Source organism: Colletotrichum acutatum, assembly GCF_030867785.1.
Source record: "Colletotrichum acutatum strain CBS 112980 chromosome Unknown BDZ83scaffold_38, whole genome shotgun sequence".
In the NCBI taxonomy this organism is placed as follows: Eukaryota; Fungi; Ascomycota; class Sordariomycetes; order Glomerellales; family Glomerellaceae; genus Colletotrichum; species Colletotrichum acutatum.
In genome coordinates, this window is record NW_026849032.1 from 315,542 (window position 1) to 333,873 (window position 18,332).

The 18,332-nt window shown below is 50.0% G+C and overlaps 6 protein-coding genes across 6 annotated transcripts; 2 read left to right on the forward strand and 4 right to left on the reverse strand.

Moving 5' to 3' along the window:
- Window positions 1-2,770: 2,770 nt before the first annotated feature.
- Window positions 2,771-3,374, reverse strand: BDZ83DRAFT_575738 (prefoldin subunit; the record flags this gene model as incomplete). Its single annotated transcript, XM_060504844.1, has 3 exons — window positions 2,771-2,933; window positions 3,091-3,257; window positions 3,345-3,374. The coding sequence occupies 3 exons, from the start codon at window positions 3,372-3,374 to the stop codon at window positions 2,771-2,773; spliced, it is 360 nt and encodes a 119-aa protein (XP_060365883.1).
- Window positions 3,375-4,352: 978 nt separating this feature from the next.
- Window positions 4,353-5,655, reverse strand: BDZ83DRAFT_751462 (alkaline phytoceramidase; the record flags this gene model as incomplete). The annotated part of the gene is made up of 8 exons (XM_060514052.1): window positions 4,353-4,402; window positions 4,467-4,613; window positions 4,674-4,788; window positions 4,856-4,921; window positions 4,998-5,137; window positions 5,216-5,363; window positions 5,430-5,468; window positions 5,551-5,655. The coding sequence occupies 8 exons, from the start codon at window positions 5,653-5,655 to the stop codon at window positions 4,353-4,355; spliced, it is 810 nt and encodes a 269-aa protein (XP_060365884.1).
- A 2,039-nt stretch (window positions 5,656-7,694) lies between these two features.
- On the forward strand, window positions 7,695-10,426 carry BDZ83DRAFT_575693 (M protein repeat protein; the record flags this gene model as incomplete). Its single annotated transcript, XM_060504839.1, has 3 exons — window positions 7,695-7,869; window positions 7,948-9,392; window positions 9,470-10,426. The coding sequence occupies 3 exons, from the start codon at window positions 7,695-7,697 to the stop codon at window positions 10,424-10,426; spliced, it is 2,577 nt and encodes an 858-aa protein (XP_060365885.1).
- Window positions 10,320-11,911, reverse strand: BDZ83DRAFT_285270 (ankyrin repeat-containing domain protein). The gene is made up of 7 exons (XM_060502161.1): window positions 11,754-11,911; window positions 11,645-11,670; window positions 11,459-11,587; window positions 11,254-11,356; window positions 10,709-10,803; window positions 10,546-10,628; window positions 10,320-10,443 (listed from the first exon to the last, which is right to left on the reverse strand). The coding sequence occupies exons 1-6, from the start codon at window positions 11,806-11,808 to the stop codon at window positions 10,578-10,580; spliced, it is 459 nt and encodes a 152-aa protein (XP_060365886.1). The 5' UTR covers window positions 11,809-11,911; the 3' UTR covers window positions 10,320-10,443; window positions 10,546-10,577.
- Window positions 11,912-12,623: 712 nt separating this feature from the next.
- Window positions 12,624-14,442, forward strand: BDZ83DRAFT_285592 (WD domain-containing protein). The gene has a single exon (XM_060502162.1). It carries the CDS (start codon window positions 12,787-12,789, stop codon window positions 14,242-14,244), a length of 1,458 nt encoding a protein of 485 aa, XP_060365887.1. The 5' UTR covers window positions 12,624-12,786; the 3' UTR covers window positions 14,245-14,442.
- BDZ83DRAFT_575858 (ATPase) lies at window positions 14,364-16,770 on the reverse strand (the record flags this gene model as incomplete). Its single annotated transcript, XM_060504862.1, has 4 exons — window positions 14,364-15,106; window positions 15,162-15,824; window positions 15,863-16,295; window positions 16,354-16,770. 4 exons carry the CDS (start codon window positions 16,768-16,770, stop codon window positions 14,364-14,366), a joined length of 2,256 nt encoding a protein of 751 aa, XP_060365888.1.
- Window positions 16,771-18,332: the final 1,562 nt, after the last annotated feature.

Below are 18,332 nucleotides of genomic sequence, written 5' to 3' on the forward strand. Positions count from 1 at the left end.
ACAGGTGGTTTAAGAAGAGTTGGGGGCGAAAGAGTACGACCCTATGGTCTTTTATGCTTTTTTTTTTTTTGGCTTAGGGTACTAAAGTAAGGTAAGAGCTGAAGGGGGGCGACGTGATGCGCGACATGAGGTGGTGGTCGCCGGTCGGTTGGCTTACATGGTAGAAAGGGGAGCCAGTGGTTGGATTGGCCATAGTGCGAGGATCGAGCCAAGTGGAGGGGATGGCCCACCAGGCCGAGGAGGGAAGCTAAGCGACCAGGTTAGGAGAGGGGTTTGTACAGGATGGCAGGGCCTGGGGTTCCAACACCGTCCGAAGAGGGAGCCCAAGGTAAGGGTAAGCGTGATTTGAACGGAAATGCTGAGGTAAAGGAAGGTAAGGTAGGGTACCTACCTCATGAAGTTGCTGTGAATGGAGGGGGCTGTGATGTGGGAGCGGCGTCGCGGGGGGAGGGAGGGATCGCTAAGGTAGGTAGTTTGAGATGGAAAGAAAAATGAGGTGGTCTAGATAGGCGGACGCCAACGCCGCAGGATCCTATGCCGGCGTCATAAATTACAGCCCATGGTCAATGAGTATCAGGCGTGCGCGCCTAGTATTTTGAGCCTGGCATCTTGGAGGAGAACGCAAGACCAGAAACATTCACCTCGAGATGGTGTACCTACCTTCCTCAGTGACGCCTGCATCTTCCATCTGTCGGTGTATCGGGAGGAATGGCGGGGCAGTCAGCATCGGCAAGGCACGGGGCCGATGGTTCATTCGTCGGTTCATCCGCACAATGGATGGATGACTGCCATCCCACCTGGGGGGTGAGGCTACGCCGATACGGATACCCTAGTTCTGAATAGGTACTGCGTACGGAGTACTGGGTGCCTCCTTGACCTGACCTTCGTAGTTCGGCGCAGGGTGGCAGGTGGCAGGCATGGCAGGGGAGGCACGCAGATATCCTCCCATTCGAGGCCCGAAACGGCTTAGCCTAATGTCGTAGGGCTGCGCGATTGCTGACAGAGTGGGTTCATCGGTCTGTACACTACGGAGCACCTACGGAGTGAGTACCTAAGGTACCTTAGGAGTAATCGTGCTGACCTACCTACTACCTAAGGCAAGGTAAGGGAAGGAAAGGACAGGTTACCTACTCCGTACACGGTTGGGCTTATGGTAAGGTACTATAGCTAACCTCACCACATGGCGCCTTGGTACGAGTAGATGCGAAATGGGTAAGGTAGTCAGTCCTCTCAGAGCATTACTTGCTGGAGTACTTTGTCAGACCCTACCTTACCTTTAGTGTAGGTACCTAGGGAGGGCAGGCACATGTTGTAGGTAGGTATTCGTAGATGGCACTGCAAATCCCTTGTGGGGTCAGAGTCTTCACCCCCCGGCCCCGGCACCCCGGCCACCCCCTCACTTCCGAGTCCTCGAGCGATGAGCAGCAAGCCCTCACTAGGTATCTCCAGCAAACTGTCAACCATCCATCAACCCACCTTATCAGGCAGCCGTTTTTTTTTTGCCCAGACATGGCATCCTGCGAGAGCAGTCTGGCTGGCGCAGTGAAACATTTCACTCAGACCATCGATTCCTTGCCCTAGGTAGTCAAACGTGGGCCAACATAAGGTATCCCTTTTCGCGGCTGCCTGCGTACCCAGGTAATTATAGCAGCCCGAACCAGCTCGTGTACCCTCAAGTACCAACGGGCCAGGCCTGAGCCACCAGAGCTGAACCTCAGCCGTCGAGTCTTACCTTACCTAAGGTATGGTAGGTGTACACATACAGTACCACGAGAGGGCTGACCGCTGGTAATCCAGAAAATCAGGGGAGACAATCAAGGTAGCTTTGATGGGACCGTTTTTCTTTTTCTTTTTTAGAAGCTGTTGGCGGCAAACTCGCATCAGTCGCATGGTCTGCTGGACGTCTACCGGTATGATGTTGCCACACTTTACCACAGTCTAGGCCCTTTGCAGGCCCAGAGCGATTAGATTATTATATCATCAAGGCAGGAAAAATGGACAGAAAACGGCTACGTCGTTCTAAGGTACGCTTGAGTGTGCCCAAGACTGCGGCAGTTGTCAAAATGCCCCACCAAAGTCTTATTCTCCCACCCAAACAAGGCCCATCTGCTCGAGACGAACAAACGCACGAAACCGTTCCATTGGAACTTTGCCGACGTGTGAGAGGCGCGGCGCCTAAATCATTGGCACACGTCGTAGACACACCAGGGACACTCGCTCCTCTTCCTCCAACTGTTGGCAATAATAAACTTGAGACCCAGCTTCCACGTCTTGTCAGTGCGAGCGAGTACCTCGTCCCGATCTTCAGTCACCTCACAAAGCCATCATTGATATGAGTCGTTACCTTATGCTGACACGCATGAATCCAGCTCCGAACCGCAAAGAGTGTTTTTCGTCCTCCATCACCGCACCGTTACTTGCACCTTCATGTCTCGAGCCAATTCCAGCTGGGGTCGAGTCGATGCCCGACAAGAGAATCTCCAGACGACGCTGGCATCAAGTGATCACGAATATGCACACGCACTTTGTTCCCACCGCATTGCGAACGATCGCTTGAGAAAATACGTCTTCAGATGCTGAACTACCCGTACTCGGAGCCGCAGAAGTGCTTATCAACTCGGTGACGCTTGTCGTCCCGTCCCGATGCTCAAAGATTATTGCATGGGAAAACACTCCACCTCCGCCCCCCTCTTCCGTTGTCCATGAAGGAATACGCTCCTGACCCCATCATTTGGCTCCCCTTCCCTCTGGCCTCTTACAGCATCTGCCATCATGACTGCGCCTTGAGCATCTGGTCAATGTGCTGCCGGCTATTCTTGTACGTTGTCTCCAGGTAGTGCAGCTTCTGGCTCAGCTTCTCAACCTCGCCCTCCCTATCCTTAATTTGGCCCTCCAGCTTCTGTGTAAGCTGCGGGGTGGGCAACGCGACGAACCTTTTCCGGCCCCGAGGCTCGGCGTCAGCAATATAATCCATAGACGCCGGTCCAATTACTCTTGGCTGCAGCCGCTTCGTCATCCGACATCCGTCAAACACGGAACTTGGCTGCAGCGCACACAATAAGAATATGGGTCAGCAGGGAATTTACGTACATCTTGCCGACACCTTCGTAGACGTTCAAATTTGAGGGCAAGGTGGAAACCTCATCGAGCGTCAGACGGACCATGCGCATTTCTCGTTGCTTTGCCGTCATTTGTGTGCGTGCCTGGCCAATCTGCTGCTGGGCCACGATGGCTTGGCTTTCGATCTCTCGAATAAGCTAGGCAGATACACATGTGAGTAGGCGGCAGCTAAAGCGCAGAAAAGGGACCAAAGGCACAGGGTCCCATCGTTGTTGTCCTCTCACCTTTTCAAGCGCTTGGTTCGGGATAGACATGTTGACTTGATGTAAGAATGAGACGGTGTCTAGGGGGCCACGTTGGATCGGTGCCCCTGACTTTGGCAAGTTGCTCTTCCTAGCTCAGACGATAAAGCTGCCGCGGAGGAGATTGGGATTTTCGCGATTGAATCCAGTGTCGCTGGCGACGATGTTGTGGGCAGGCTGAGGCGTGAGATCGCAACTAAGGTATGGGAAGGGGTTTTCGTTTGGCTGAAGCTCGCGACAAGGTGGGGGTCGGTAGTGAATGGTAACTGCGTGCACCTTTGGTGTGTGATTGACTGATTTAGAAAGGCGGTATCTTTACGGATACTATCCCATACCTACTTTTGCTTTAAGGCACTCCTTGCCTAAGGTACCGGGGGTACGTCCCAGTGGAGAAAGGCTTTCAGTGAGATATGCAGCAAGCAGAATATTTCCAACACATTATGCATTTACCGCTGCGTCACGTTCGCTGGCTCCGCACTTACATTACCCTAACTACCGCGTAGGGTACCTAAGGTGAGGTAGATGAATAGAAGAAAGCATACACTTCCTTTCATTTTGCACAAGGTCACACGAGATCTAGATTTTGTGTTTGGTTCAAATCGTTTGCAATTGATGGGGCATCTATAGTATGCCGTAGGTGCAGGCACACATTATCCTGTCATCTGCGTCCAGAAGTGCTGGCTGTTGGATATATCTGCCAATGGTTCTAGGTAAAGGCCCTGAAGGTGCTTGTGTTTTACTTGCCTTAAGAATGCGCGGCTGCTGTCGCCAAGCCCTCGGTCGGGGTGCCTGTGCAATCTTACCTTGAACGGCTGCCGATTGCCTGTCCATCATTGATGTCCGAAGTCCTCAGTCCGACTTCTCTGCTTTGACCACTAGCGGTATCGACGAAAGTGACCTTGGCCATACGAGTTTGTACTCATCTTCACGGCCTTCGAGACATCTGCGCAGCCATATTCCCCATGTGATGTAGTAGTAAGCTATAACTCATTAGCACATGTCGGAAATGGGAGTGCCGTATGTTCTCTGTCCCATACCTCCTATGCATCACGTTAGCAACGGCATTGGTAGAAATGACAGTACCGCTCCAGTCGAAATACGTACCAACACCTGTCATTAAGTGCCACCAAGCATGACCCTCTAGCAGTGCGCCCCAAGGCAGACCAAGCTGTCGTCGCCATTGCCTTATCTGGCTGCAGAAGGCATTGTCAATATTCCAAATGAGAAACCCCATGAGGAAGACACTTAGTCCTAATCAATCATGTCAGCATAGTAGAACAACGAGCATGGCTTGGGGCCGTTCCAAACAACCTGTTCCTACCATGATCCACATGGTGTTGAGAATGAGATTGGCCTTGTCCTTGTTTCTCCGTGCCAGGACTGGCCGCAGTTGCGTCTCCATAACATACAAGCTGCGTAAAACAACCTGCGCAGCATCGGTCAGCATTCCGACGAAGAAGGCACCTGAGAGGTGAGTGAGTTCAAAATATTACCGTTGCCGTCAACGCCGCATAGCAGGCCTGGTGGAAAGCCGGATCTTTGGTGATGTGGTAGTAGGACTTTTGTACAATAGTCAGAACTTTGGGTTCTCACACTCATCGCGCCATGGATGATACTGATTTAGGATCTACACACCGTAATAAGGCCAGCCAGGAGAACGAGACCACCGCCTAACAAAACCGAAAATCTGCTAGACTTTGAGAATGAAAACGTTGCAAAGACCATGAGACACGTGGTGTATATCATCGACAGCTCGTCGATAAGCTGCATGGGGTCTAGGCAAGTAAGTTTGTCAGTTCAGTAGTCCGTGTGCAGGTAGCAGAAGATGTAATGGGCGAGGTGCGAGGACGAACACTTCAAGGATGTGTGGAAGGCCGTAGAGCCCAGTCCAACAATAACGTATCCGAGATATGCTACTAGGAAAATACGTGGGTGACCCTGAGATACGCAATTATGTACGCCTTTGTAGCCAAGCCACAGGAATAGGAGGTTGGTCAAGGTCTTTCAGAGGACCAAGTTAGCAAAAACAATAACTGACTGAAGCAGGAGAATCTAGTAGTAACTTACATTGCAAACTTCAGCACAGTAGTAAGAAACTACGTAATCCTGTGTCGATAAACGTAACCAGGGGTCAGCAACACCAAGGATGGCGAAGAGCTGTCACACCGGTGGACGATGTAATTCTCACCTCTTCGCAAAAATTCAGAGTTGAAGTCTTTTCTCCCCAGTAGCCCTCTGGGGTATCATCATTGTACGCCACACGCAGGGCCTGGAACAGTGGAGATGAAGCCATTTGTGACGAACAACCTTGGCCAGATCAAACCGGGCCAGCGAGACAGGAGGCAGAGGGAAGTGAGCAGCTGTTTCCTCGGCTCAAATGGGCCCTGGCTCGAAATAACGCAGATTGCAGCTTTGATGAGAGAGAGAAAAAGGGTTGTGCCGGTAATTTTACCACGGTTGCAGAGAATGTGAAGGAATCCGAGTGTTCCAAAAAGGTCTTTTAAACTTTCCGTCTACGTGTTCCGAGCGGCGCCGGAGACACAAAGGTGAGAAAGCCGAACCAAGGCGCGCGCCCGGTAGACACGGAGAATACGAGAGAGAATATGGGAGCGAGAGAAGGAGAGAAGGAGAGAAGGAGAGAAGGAGATGGGGGATATGAGTAGGGGGAGTACCACTAGACTCGTGGAAAGTACCGGGTCGCTCGGAGGCAATTTGAATCAGTCAGTATCTTGCGACAGACTGGGCCAGATTCCGCCAGTTGACCTCTTGTTGCAGTGTAGAGATACCGGCAGCCACAGGCACTTTGGTTGGTACTCGAAGAGATGGGAGGTATTGCAGGTTGCAAGTAGGGGAGGGTTGTCTTGGACTAATTCGTGGCCCTGCCCGTTCGTTGTCTGATGTTTGGAAATCTGCGGCATGAGAGCACGACGGGCCTGTAGCCTGCAACCTTTGCGCGAGTGGGAAAGAAGACGCACTACGATCAACGTTAGTGATTATGGATTTAGATCCTATGGTATAGAATGAATCCTGTCCATAAACCGACGAAGATGGCAAAGACACTCCATGGTACCTCGTTGGTTCCAAGTTGCAGACACGACTCGGTTCAGCTCCGGTGGACGTTCCGGGGCCCCCGTGGAGGATGACGTACCTTTACCTCTTGCAGCCCCTACCGGAACGGGGTGGATGCATAGGTATATGCACGTTATTCGCATGGATAATCTCGAGTTGGAGGCTCCCATAAAGTCATTTTCCTGCTTACTTTCATGGCCACTGAAATGAGAATTCCAAAATTTAGTAGTTGGTGTTGTGTTGATAGTAACGCAACGCAATGGCCATCTTCCCGACCGTTACAAACGCAAATGATCTATCTTGGAGAGTATCTAGTCCGCGTCAAGTCATAACTTGCGTTATTCTTCGCGTACAAGGTCTCCATAGAACGCCATTAGCCATCCTAGCAAAGGACCCTTGCAGGAAAGGTATGGGCTGTATAGTGTACTCCGTATACCCATCATGTCGTCTTGATGAATCCGCGCCATGGAGCTAATGACCGTGTGGCCGGGAACATGATGGCTCGCAGAACCATAGTATCACGACCTGGGGTAGAGATGTGCCAATTTGGGTCACATCAGACTATTCTAAGGTGCCTCACTTGAACCAAAGGCAAATTCCAATGTAATACCAGAGCTGCACACCCGGCTTAGTGAGGCGCCCAGCGTGAAACGGTCACCCCTCCTTAAGCCAGATCTTCGCGCTGTAGGAACTGTGGTTTTCTCATCTGCTCAAGTGTTAGTGCCGTGTGTACTCTGTACGGAGTACCTTACCTCCCTGCTTTGCCACGACCCGACATGGAACAACTGCGCTTTGCCCAACCTAAATAAACGATATTGCTCCAGCTCCCTTACATGCCACGTTGGTTGTCCATACGAGCATTCTTTGTCTACACACCTGGCACAGAAAACTAACACGTCCAACCTTCCACTTCTTCTCAGCCGACCGACGCTCAACCCGATTACTAGCTGCCGCGCTGTACTGCACTGCTTTTCTTCCCGCAACTGGCCCACCTCCTTCAGCACCACGGATCCAAAAGCTTTTTGCTGTTATTCGTCACCGAACGCGCAACCTCCACACTTTCTTGTCGACTACAGGGAAGACAGTCGACTCTCCCTCCTGCGAGTCGGTAGCACGGCAGCTCGATTCGATCCCATTGTATCACGATCTCAGGAAGCGTACTCGAAATGTTCATGACCTCCGAAACACACAACAGCCACGAGGCATAGCCCAGCCGTCTTCGTTTCTAGGTATCCAGAACCGATACAACAGCCGATCGTCATTATGGCAGCTCCCGCAAAGTCGACGCGTTGGGGCTCTTTCCTCCAGCAGGCTGTTGCCGGCGTCGAGGCCCGCCTCGATAACATGCTTGCTGAGGGAGAGAATGGAGCTATCCCGCCGCCAGCTCCCCAGTCTGCTACGGCTTCTACCACGGGCCCCTCCAAGGACCAGCAAATAAGTAAACTGCCCCCCTCTCTGTGGCTCGAACCGTCATGGTATGATACCACAATAATGGCACTGACCATATCTACATCAGGCCAGCCTCGATCCTCAACGAGCAGCCGTACCAACGAACGCCTACAAGAGCGTCTTGCAAAGGCCATTGCCGCTAAAAACACTCAGCCGTCCGACGCTCGTAGCGTAACACCAGACTCTCAGAGTGCTCGACCGAGCGCTGATGGCGGTCGTCCCGGAGTCGGTACGCTTCAAAAACGGGGTGCCGATGCCCCTAGCCCGGCAGACACTCCAGCGCCGGCAGCAGTCACGAGTGAGGCCGCCGTACCCAATAACACCACGCAGGACGAGGGCGATGTCGTTGGAGCTCCCAAAGAAGATCCCCTGGACAGCCAGCGAGCTCCGAATTCACCAGAGAGGAACCGAGACCCAGAGGCTCAACAAGATAGTGCTTCTGCCGCCCCCAGTCAACTACCAGAACTCGAGACAGCCACCATCTTAAGTGGCAACCGTCTCGAATGCAAGGATTGTGCGGTACTTCATGCACAGATCGAGGCTCTGGAAGCTAGGGCAGAACAGTCAGCAAAGGAGCAACAGGAGGAGATGCATCGCCATGTCGAACAATTTGAGTCCATGCAGGCAAAGCTGCAATTCCTGGCACGGGATGCTACAGACGCCGCACGAACGTCTGCGGCGGCGGCAACTGCGGGGAGTCACGAGCGAATACTTGCTGAAAGGGACATGAAGATTACGGCTCTCATGGACGAAGGCCGGAATTTGGCCGCTACGGAGCAGAAACATCGGGCCATTATCAGGAAACTCAGGGCGCAGATCGCAGGCGACGAGAAAACTTTGGGAGAGCTGCGTGCTCGTCAAGAAAAGCTGACTGCTGACATGGAAACCCTCCGCCCCCGAGCCAGCCGCGTTGAGGAACTGGAACAGTCGAACCAAGAATTGCAGATCAAATCCAACGGAATGCAAGATGAATTAAGCGCGTTGCGCGCTGAAGTGTCAACTAACAAATCAACAATGCAGAGGCTACGGGATGATCTCCGGAGAGCCTCTGACCAGGCTACTTCCGCTGTAGGTAAAGCGAACGAGGAGGCGCTGACTGCGGAGAAACGTCGCGTCAAAGACCTTGAAGATACCGTCGCTGCATTGCAGCTGGAGCGAAGCCTAATCGCTGGCCGGGCAAAGGAAAGTGCAGCAGAGGCAGAAGCAAAAGCAGAGCGCGCCGCCGAACGCGTCCGTACCAAGGAACTCGAGATGAAGGCAGAGCTTCAAGCAATGGAGGGGAAGCTGGAGGCTATGCGTGCGCTAGCGGAAGAGGCGTCCTCTGGCGCCGTGGGTGATCCTCAAGTCAAACTTTTGCGTCAAGTGGAAACCCTGCAGACGCAGCATGCCATTGCGGCCGAGAATTGGCAGGGTATCGAGGCCAGTCTGGTCGCAAGAGTAGCCAACCTTGAGCGCGAGAGGGATGATGCTCTGCGACGCGAATCAGACATGCGGAAAAAGGCTAGAGAGACTGTAAGGCACATTACTATTCCTCCAGACCATATACTGGAGCTTCTGTCATTGAGTGTCATTATTCTAAGCAATTACAGGCAACCCGATGCAAACGCCAGGATGAGGAGCTCCAAGAGCTCACGAGCAGGTTTCCCAACTATCAACGGGATATCGAAAGTGTTCAAGCTCGTAATGAGACGCTGCAGAAAAGAGCAGAGAGCGCTGAGGCAGCGCTATCTCAGGCGAGGCTCGACCTCGAAAAGCAGCAAGCAGCTTGGAAGACTGAAAACATCGAGCCCGACCGTCGGCCTTGGCTGGAAGACCACTTACCCGGTCCTGGATCTAGGGTTCAGAGTCGCCCAGACTCACCCTTGCTCTCCGTACCTACGCGTACGATGAGTAATGACCTGCTACTTCTGCACAGCGTATCTGGTAAGGGTCGCAAGATATCTACCCCAACTAGTGGAACAGACGGCTTCCAAGAGGGTTCACAGCTAGGGAGAAGACTGTCAAGCCAGCCTCCAGTAAGACCGTCCATGCTACCCAGCGGCTCCAACTTACCCGTTGCACCTTCCATTACTTCGTTTGAGTTGCCTCCAGACTCGTTGCCTACGCCCACATCGTACGCAGGCGACAAAGACGACTTGTTTGACGGCGTAGAAACATCGTCTTCACCTCGCCAAATGATGCAGGATATGGTTTCCGTGTCAACAGTTGGTGCAGGGCCTTCGGTGCAGCTGGTCGAAAGAATGAGTGCGGCCATCCGTCGTTTGGAAGCGGAGAAAGTAACATCCCGGGAAGAGCTGGCGCGTATATCGGGACAAAGAGACGAAGCTAGAGCCGAGATTGTTTCGTTAATGAAGGAACTGGAGTCGAGTAAGACGGCTTCAAAACGGGTGACCGAGTTGGAGGGACAGGTTGATGATTTGAACTCGAGATACCAGACAACACTAGAATTACTCGGGGAGAAGAGCGAGCTAGTAGAGGAGTTGCGGGCTGACGTGCAGGATGTCAAGGCCATGTATCGCGACTTGGTAGAGCGCACAATTAGATAAAGGAATAATAATAAGTGCTGAGCACACTAAGCAAACAAATTCTTCATGCGATTGTCATTTGCTGCGAGTCAATGTGAGAGTGTATTCTCACCACTGCCCTAGCCGGGGAGGCGAAATACCGGATGCTATTCCTGTGGCTAGCTCAGCTAAATCATAGCTCTATGCCCTCCTCCTCGGCAGCGCGTTCAATGAATCGGCGGACCTACAAAGGCTCTCGAGCCCCCAGGTTAGCCAATCTAATTTGTGAAGCACAAAGTCTGTCGAGCTAATATCATCACGTACTTCCTTGTCAGGGGCCAGATCTAAAGGTAGACACCCATCATTGTCCTTTTTATTGATCACGGCGCCAGCTTTTAGTAAAGCTACCGCTGTGTCACCTGATATAGAATGTCAGTTGTAGTTTAAATCGCATAGCTGAGGCTCGGATCGAGGCGCACCGTGGCCCTCAGCAACAGCATGGTGCAGGGCAGTGTAGCCAGAGGCGTCGGTGGCATTGAGAGGGCTCCCGTGTTTGATCAGAAGTGCCACCATCGGAGCTGAGCCTATTGCGGCAGCCCTGTGTATGGCATACTGACTGCGTTTGTCGCGGATCCTGGTGGACGCGGGCGGGTCGTGGCCCAGAAGCTTCTTCGCAACGTCTAAGTTGTTTTTTGATGCCACAAAGTGCATAACACTCTGTGTTTAACCCGAATTAGATCCTGAATGGGGGTGAGGGTAGCAGCGGAAGCTCTCTCCTACTTACCTGTCCGTTATGGTCTGGAGCATGCAAATGATAATCAGAAGGGTTCAAAGTTTGGGGCACAACAAGCATAATGAGAATATCTTACTCTTCAGGTTGACATCAGCGCCTTTTTGAAGAAGTAGATTGACGAGATCTTCGCCGTCTTTAAGGCTTGCAGAGATCATCAGCGGCGTCCAGCCGCTGCCATCCTGAGTGTCGAAGGTTGAGCTTAGTGTGTGATTCACAGCCAAGTAGAAGGTTGACAATCATGAGACATCCTCAAAGCAAAGCCTCCCAGGCACCTCACTTACTTGGACATCAGGGTCAAAGCTACGACTCTGCGTAAGTAGAATGACAATGTCAATGCAGTTGGAGGACGCGGCCCAGTGTATGGGAAGCCTGCCGTCATCGTCTTCTCGTGCAGCAAGCTTGGGTTCTGTCTACAGCACGATGTCAGTGAATGCATATTCCTAGCGTGGCCTGAAACTTCAAGCTACCTTGAGTATGGTTTCTGCGATGGAAACTGCAAGTCCGGTTAGCCGCAATCCTAAGACATAATTCCGAGGAGCAGAGCGACGGCTGCTGCCTTCTTAGCAGAGTAAGTACCTTTGCCCTCGCGAGCTGCAGTATGGAGAGGAAACCTGTCCTGGGCCTCTGTCATCCTGACTATGGCCTTCTAGCTGAGGTTTCCGAACGTCTTGTGATGGTGACCAGTGGTTGCTGGCGTGCTCTGTTACGAAGATGAATATTGGTACGTGAAGCTGATGATGTTGGGGGTCAGATCGCGGGGGAAGTCAATTTCGGTGAGAGACGAGCTCAAAGTTGTATGCAAAATTAGGCCGTAAGTACTCCGTACTTGGGAGAATAGTCAAACACAACCCCGACGGAAACCTATAGTACCAGGAAGCCGAATGCAGAGGGGGAAGGACCTGTTATCGATTAGAATTTCCGCGTGTTCTTTGCTCAAAATGAATATTGAAAGTCGAGGAGGGCAGTTGTTGAAGTAGCCAAGAGGAGACAAGAACATAATTACTCAGTAATGCAACTGATGGAGCTCACACAGAGGTCTAGGGACATTGCCCAGCGAGAGAAGCTAGGTGATAGGTGAGATCTAGGTTCCTAGGTAGGTAGATACAACTAGCGAGGCTAAGGTACCTTACCTTATACCTTACCAGCTACATCACGCTGCAGAGAACCGAGAGTTCGTCGTATAATCACGGAGTGACTTCTCGCAGAAATATACATGACCATGGAGCTCTCGATAAAGTAGCGTCGTGAAGGCTTATTGCTCAAAGTGCCAGATTCCCTGAAGCCTGATAGTGCCTACCTTACTCAAGGCAAGGTACTCTACGTAAATACCGTTAGTTAGGTAAGGTAAGGTAAGGGAAGGTAGGAGCGCACGCTGGTACCCACCTACCCGGCGCTACAGGTATGTACCCACTCAGACCAACGCTGATTCAAGACTCTGGCGCGTCAGTCTTTTTCCAATGCATCCCATCTCATTCCGCCGCACCGCGACGCAACACAATAACTCTTCAGCATTTGGCGCATAGACAAGATCGTCGTATCAACGCAAATTCAACCAGAACGCGCTTCTTCGATATTTCCGCTTCATCATCCCAGTCAGGCTGCCACTGCGATGGGAGCCGCTATGGCTGAACCGACGGCGCCCTCGTCCGACACCACCCCTTTAAGGTCCCTCCTAGACGGCAATCAGAAGACGACCCGAACCATTTACTCCCAGGCTCCCGGTCTCCCCTCCAGGAAACGACAAAGGACTGAGCCTAGCGACCCATCGGACGAGAAGCCCAGCGACGAAACGAGTACCGATCGCCGCTTCAGACTCGAATACTTCGGTGTTCAGCAGCTTCCACCAGCTCTTGCTGCTAAGCAGCCCGCTCCCACCAAAGCACGGCGAATCAAGGCACACTCCAAGCCAGAGCAGGCTCTCGTCAGACAAAACTCTGCACAAAAGCTTCTTGAGGGCCCCAATGGACCCGGCCTTGGCGCTCCTTCCGTCAATAATGAAGGACCCGGCGCCAAAGACAACAACTCCCAGCTTTCCCAGCCCACAAGTCTGACTCGAGCAGGCGCGTCAACTCCTCACGGCGCCAGGCCTGAGTGGCATCCGCCATGGAAGCTAATGAGAGTCATTTCTGGTCACTTAGGATGGGTTCGGAGCTTAGCGGTCGAGCCAGGCAATAAGTGGTTTGCAAGTGGTGCTGGCGACAGGACTATCAAGATCTGGGATTTAGCCACCGGCTCCTTACGCCTGACTCTGACTGGCCATATATCGACCGTCCGTGGGCTCGCCGTAAGCCCGCGCCACCCTTATTTGTTCTCTTGTGGCGAAGACAAGATGGTCAAATGCTGGGATCTCGAGACAAACAAGGTTATCCGCCACTACCATGGCCATCTAAGCGGCGTCTACACACTTGCTCTTCATCCTACCTTGGACGTACTGGTAACTGGTGGTCGAGACGGTGTCGCAAGAGTCTGGGACATGCGAACCCGAAGCAATATTCACGTGTTATCTGGCCACACCGGGACTGTATCGGACGTCAAGTGTCAAGAGGCTGATCCTCAGGTCATGACCGGCTCGCTGGACGCAACAGTGAGACTCTGGGATTTGGCTGCCGGAAAAACAATGGGTGTCTTGACACATCACAAAAAAGGCGTCAGGGCCTTGGCCACGCATCCCTCGGAGTTTACGTTTGCTAGTGGTAGCACGGGAAGCATCAAGCAGTGGAAATGTCCCGAAGGAGCCTTCATGCAGAACTTCGACGGCCACAACGCCATCATCAATACGCTCAGCGTTAACCAGGAAAACGTGCTGTTTTCGGGTGGCGATAATGGCTCCATGAGTTTCTGGGACTGGAAGACAGGCCACCGCTTCCAGGCTTTAGATACTACGGCACAGCCGGGGTCCTTGGACGCCGAGGCGGGCATCATGAGCTCTACATTTGATCGCTCCGGGCTGCGTTTGATTTGCGGTGAGGCTGACAAGACGATCAAAATATGGAAGCAGGATGAGAAGGCGACGCCTGAGTCGCACCCCATTGTTTGGCAGCCAACACTGGCCAGACGCAAGTACTAGATACTAGCACAGGATCCATGTAAAATACGATTAGCTCGGAAACCCCTGCCTTACCTGTCATTAATAGATACCCGACCCCAAAGCCTGCCTGCATACGAACCTATAGTACAGACAGTAATCTAGAAAAACAAGCCCAAGGCTTTTACTTCTCCATCATCTCGAAACGCCATCTTGACCTCCTCATCACCCACAGCAAGACGCACCTTGCTTGGTCGCTCCGATTTATGCGCTTCTAGTACAATGATGCCAGCGCCCATTAGTTCGAGCGCCGCCTGAGGAAGCGCCAAGGACTGGACTACTCGGATACTGCCATTGCCTTGGCCGCCATCGCCTCCTGGTGGCCCCGTCGATAGAGCCCCGAGGACGGTGGATTCGAGATTCGCTGTGTCCAACTTGATGATGCGGTGTAGTTCATCCACTACATCGCCAAATGTCGTCTCAGCAGTGCCGCTTCTTTGTATTCTGACTAGTAATGCGCACAAGAATAGCTTGGGTCCGAAAGGTAGAGACCGAAGGTATTGTTGGACAGGGTTAGTCGTGGCCTCGTTGATGGCACGTTTGACCGTGGCGATAGTAACTTTGACTGGTGCTTCTGTTGGTCTACCTTTGCTCGGGGTTGATCGTCGTGCCTCGGGGTCGCCTGCAAGTGTCTCAACACGGGTATCGCCTTCGGCGAGCTCTACAGCTCGTCTACAGATGTCCAGGGCTCTTCTTGCATCGCCGCTTACTGCAGCCACCTTCCGGCTGGCGAATTGAATAGCGTCCGCCTCCACGATACTTCCGGGCACACACTCCAGCCTAGACTGAATAATCTTCATGAGTTGTTCATGGTTATAGCCTGGGAATGTGATTCTTGTCAAGCCTGGCTTTTCACATCAGCTTGGAACACTTCCGCATTATGCATGCATATGACTCACCTATGCGACTACTGATTTTGTTACTCAGAGTTCTCTCCGGAAGGTCCATGGTATTCGCAACGGCTAGGACAATGAGCCTGCTATGTCGAAGGCCAGGCCAGTTGAAAAAGTTGTACATGACGCTCTGGTTCTTCGTCACCAGCTGGTCCAGTTCATCCATCAGAACAACGCATGGCGTCCGGCGAGGACTTGGATTGTTGAACTCTCTCTCTAAAAGGTCGATGGCTTGCGTAGGACTGACTCTCTCGCCTTTGAGTGCCTCCCACAGGAGGGTGTAGGACTGGTGAGGGTCGGTGATCTTCATGCCATTGATCTCTACGAATATGAAATCATCAAGTTCGTCGGCTTTCACGCTGTCCTCTAGGCGAGATATCACTTCTCGGACAGTGGCTGTCTTCCCGGTCCCTGGAGTACCAGCAATGTAGATACAGCTTCCTGAACCATCCGCAATGGCTGCCTCCAAGTGTGAATACACCAGATTGAACTCGCTCTCGCGGCAAGGCAGACTTCTTGGTACCGAGGCAACGTGGAGCTGGGAACGAGCCAGCTGAAAAGGCGAAGACTGCAAACGCTTTGGCGACAGTTTCCTCGTACCTAAAGGCGTAAACTCAAGCGTCTTCTTCACCACGATCCTACATGAACACGGCCTGTTAGGCGAGGCGCCTAGTGAATCAGGTATGGAGCAGACACATACCGTTTACGAGACCCAGGTGTTGTCGTTATCCGGGTATCTCCCTTGGGCGTTGAATGTTCGGCCTTCGGGGTTCGTTTGGGTGTCGATGCACCCGCCAAACGATCTGAGGTCATCTTGTACGACTGCTCTGGTGTTGATTGCCTCGCTGCCTGGCCATGTCGCGTCGATTTTGTATGTGATTTGACGAATCCGATCAGGTCAGAAACACCCTGCTCACTCGCGTGATACACTTCTTCCCACACAAACTCATCTGTGTAGGTTGCTGTTCTTGTGTTACATGCGCGACGGCAGATGAAGGTCTTACCGAAATCGGGTGACGATCGAGGTATTTTACCCGACGGATACCTTTGGTGAAAGGCTTGGTGAGAGATAACGACGGCTGTGCCGTTGACAGCGGCGAGCGGATTTACATCCCACGAAGGTGAGATGTACAGTTCATTCTAGATAACTCAGGAGTAAGCATCTGCACCATCAATCAGCCTAGCCCGGATGACATACAGGCAGGAAATCCGACCGTTTCCTCTCCTTGTTACGGATTTCCTTTTCTGTCGAAAACCACATGAAGTTGGCGGCCTTTTCGCCATCCTCTTCTTCTAAAAATTCGCAGACTACAGCGACCCAGGCCTCGTTGGAACCTTCCGCCTTCAGTAGAACACAGTCGCCAACGTAGCACTCAAATTTGCCCATTCTGGCTCCCATGATCCGCGCCTCGGTGTTGGCTCTCCTCCGCTTCCGAGAGGTTTGGGTATCGTCGCCATGGTTCTCTGCGGTATGAGGATCATTGGACTCGAGAATCCATTCCCACGGAAGATCATCTATGCCAAGCTCATCATCCGAGTCGTCCCTGATAACGCCTGTAGACTTTTTTGACTGACGACGCCCTCGCGGAGCTGTTTGGGGCGCGGAAACACCCATTGAGAGCTACAATGAGATGCTGCAGTAGAGAAACTCATTGATTTAGCTAGTCAACCGATGCACTGTTGTCCGTGGCGAGAGACCTGTGATTTAAAGGGGAGGATAAGCAACTCAAAGTACGTAGACTTCAACCAACCACGCATGTACGGGTACTTCGTGCACCAGGGACAGGTGTGGGGGCAGATTCACGGCACTGTGCACTATGCCCTATACGGATGCTTTTAGGCCTAAAAGTTAGTTATTATTTGTTTTTCCTTTCTGTCTTTGCTCGTATCTCGGGCGGTTCTTAATATTTTTTATAAAGTATTAGGTTAATTATAAAGGTTAAAGGCGGCCCTTAACTATAAAAGTTCTAAACTTTAATAATAAAAGGTTTTTTTTTAAAAAAAAAAATTAAAAAATAAGTAAAAGGGGTAATATCTAGTTACTTATTATATTTTATAAAGATCTCTTTTATTTTTATTACTTTTTATATTAATTATAAACTATATTTAATTTAAACTAAATGAATTATTAAATAAATTTATTAATATATTTATTTTAACCCTTTAAGGTCTAGCCCGCCTCATTAAGGGCTATCTTTATCTTTACGGGCAAGTTAGTCTATTAAAATAAATATTATATATTACTATATAATAAACTTTAAAACTAATTATATTTAATAGCCGGATATAGCTATTAATACTAACTAAATTTAAAATATTAATAACTCCGCTATAATATATTAATTGCTTTTTAAATAGCTAAAAACTACCCCTTACTTTCTCTTTTTTAAGTCGATATTATAAATATAATATTTATTAAAGTAATATCTCTATATATCTAGGTTATTTAATATAATATTTATAGGATCGAACTTCTAGTTATTAAAAAAACCTTAAAAGTTAATAAGTTATTAGCGTCTCGGTATTTCGATATATACTTAAAGTAAACGATTCAATAGCGATAATAATAATAATATTATAATAATAATAAATAGTAAAAGAACCGTTTTTTAACTTTAATAAAAAAAGAAATAATAAATATATATATAGTGGTTTTTTTCTAGCTTTATAAGTATAAAAAATCGATCTTAATAGGATTAGGCTTTTAAAAAAAATTATATATTATAATATACTTTTTAATTATATAATATATATAATATACCTTAAGTATGCGCTTAATTTAATATAATAATTTTAATATAAAAATCGCTATATAATTCGGGATAAATAAGCTATTTTATATAGTAATAATAATTAAAAAAGTTAACTATAGAGGTCGGCTATAAAAGTTAATTATAAAAGTCGGAAGCGGCCCTTAACTATAAAGGTTTTAAACTTTAATAGCGATATAGAGGTTTTTTAAAAAAAAGGGCTAAAAGGGTTAATATTTAGCTATTTATATTAAAGCTCGTAAAGATTCTTTTTATTTTTATTACTTTTTATATTACTTATAAGCTTCTCTATTTAAACTAAATAAACTATTAAATAAACCTATTAAATAAACCTATTAAATAAACCTATTAAATAAACCTATTAAATAAACCTATTAAATAAACCTATTAAATAAACCTATTAAAT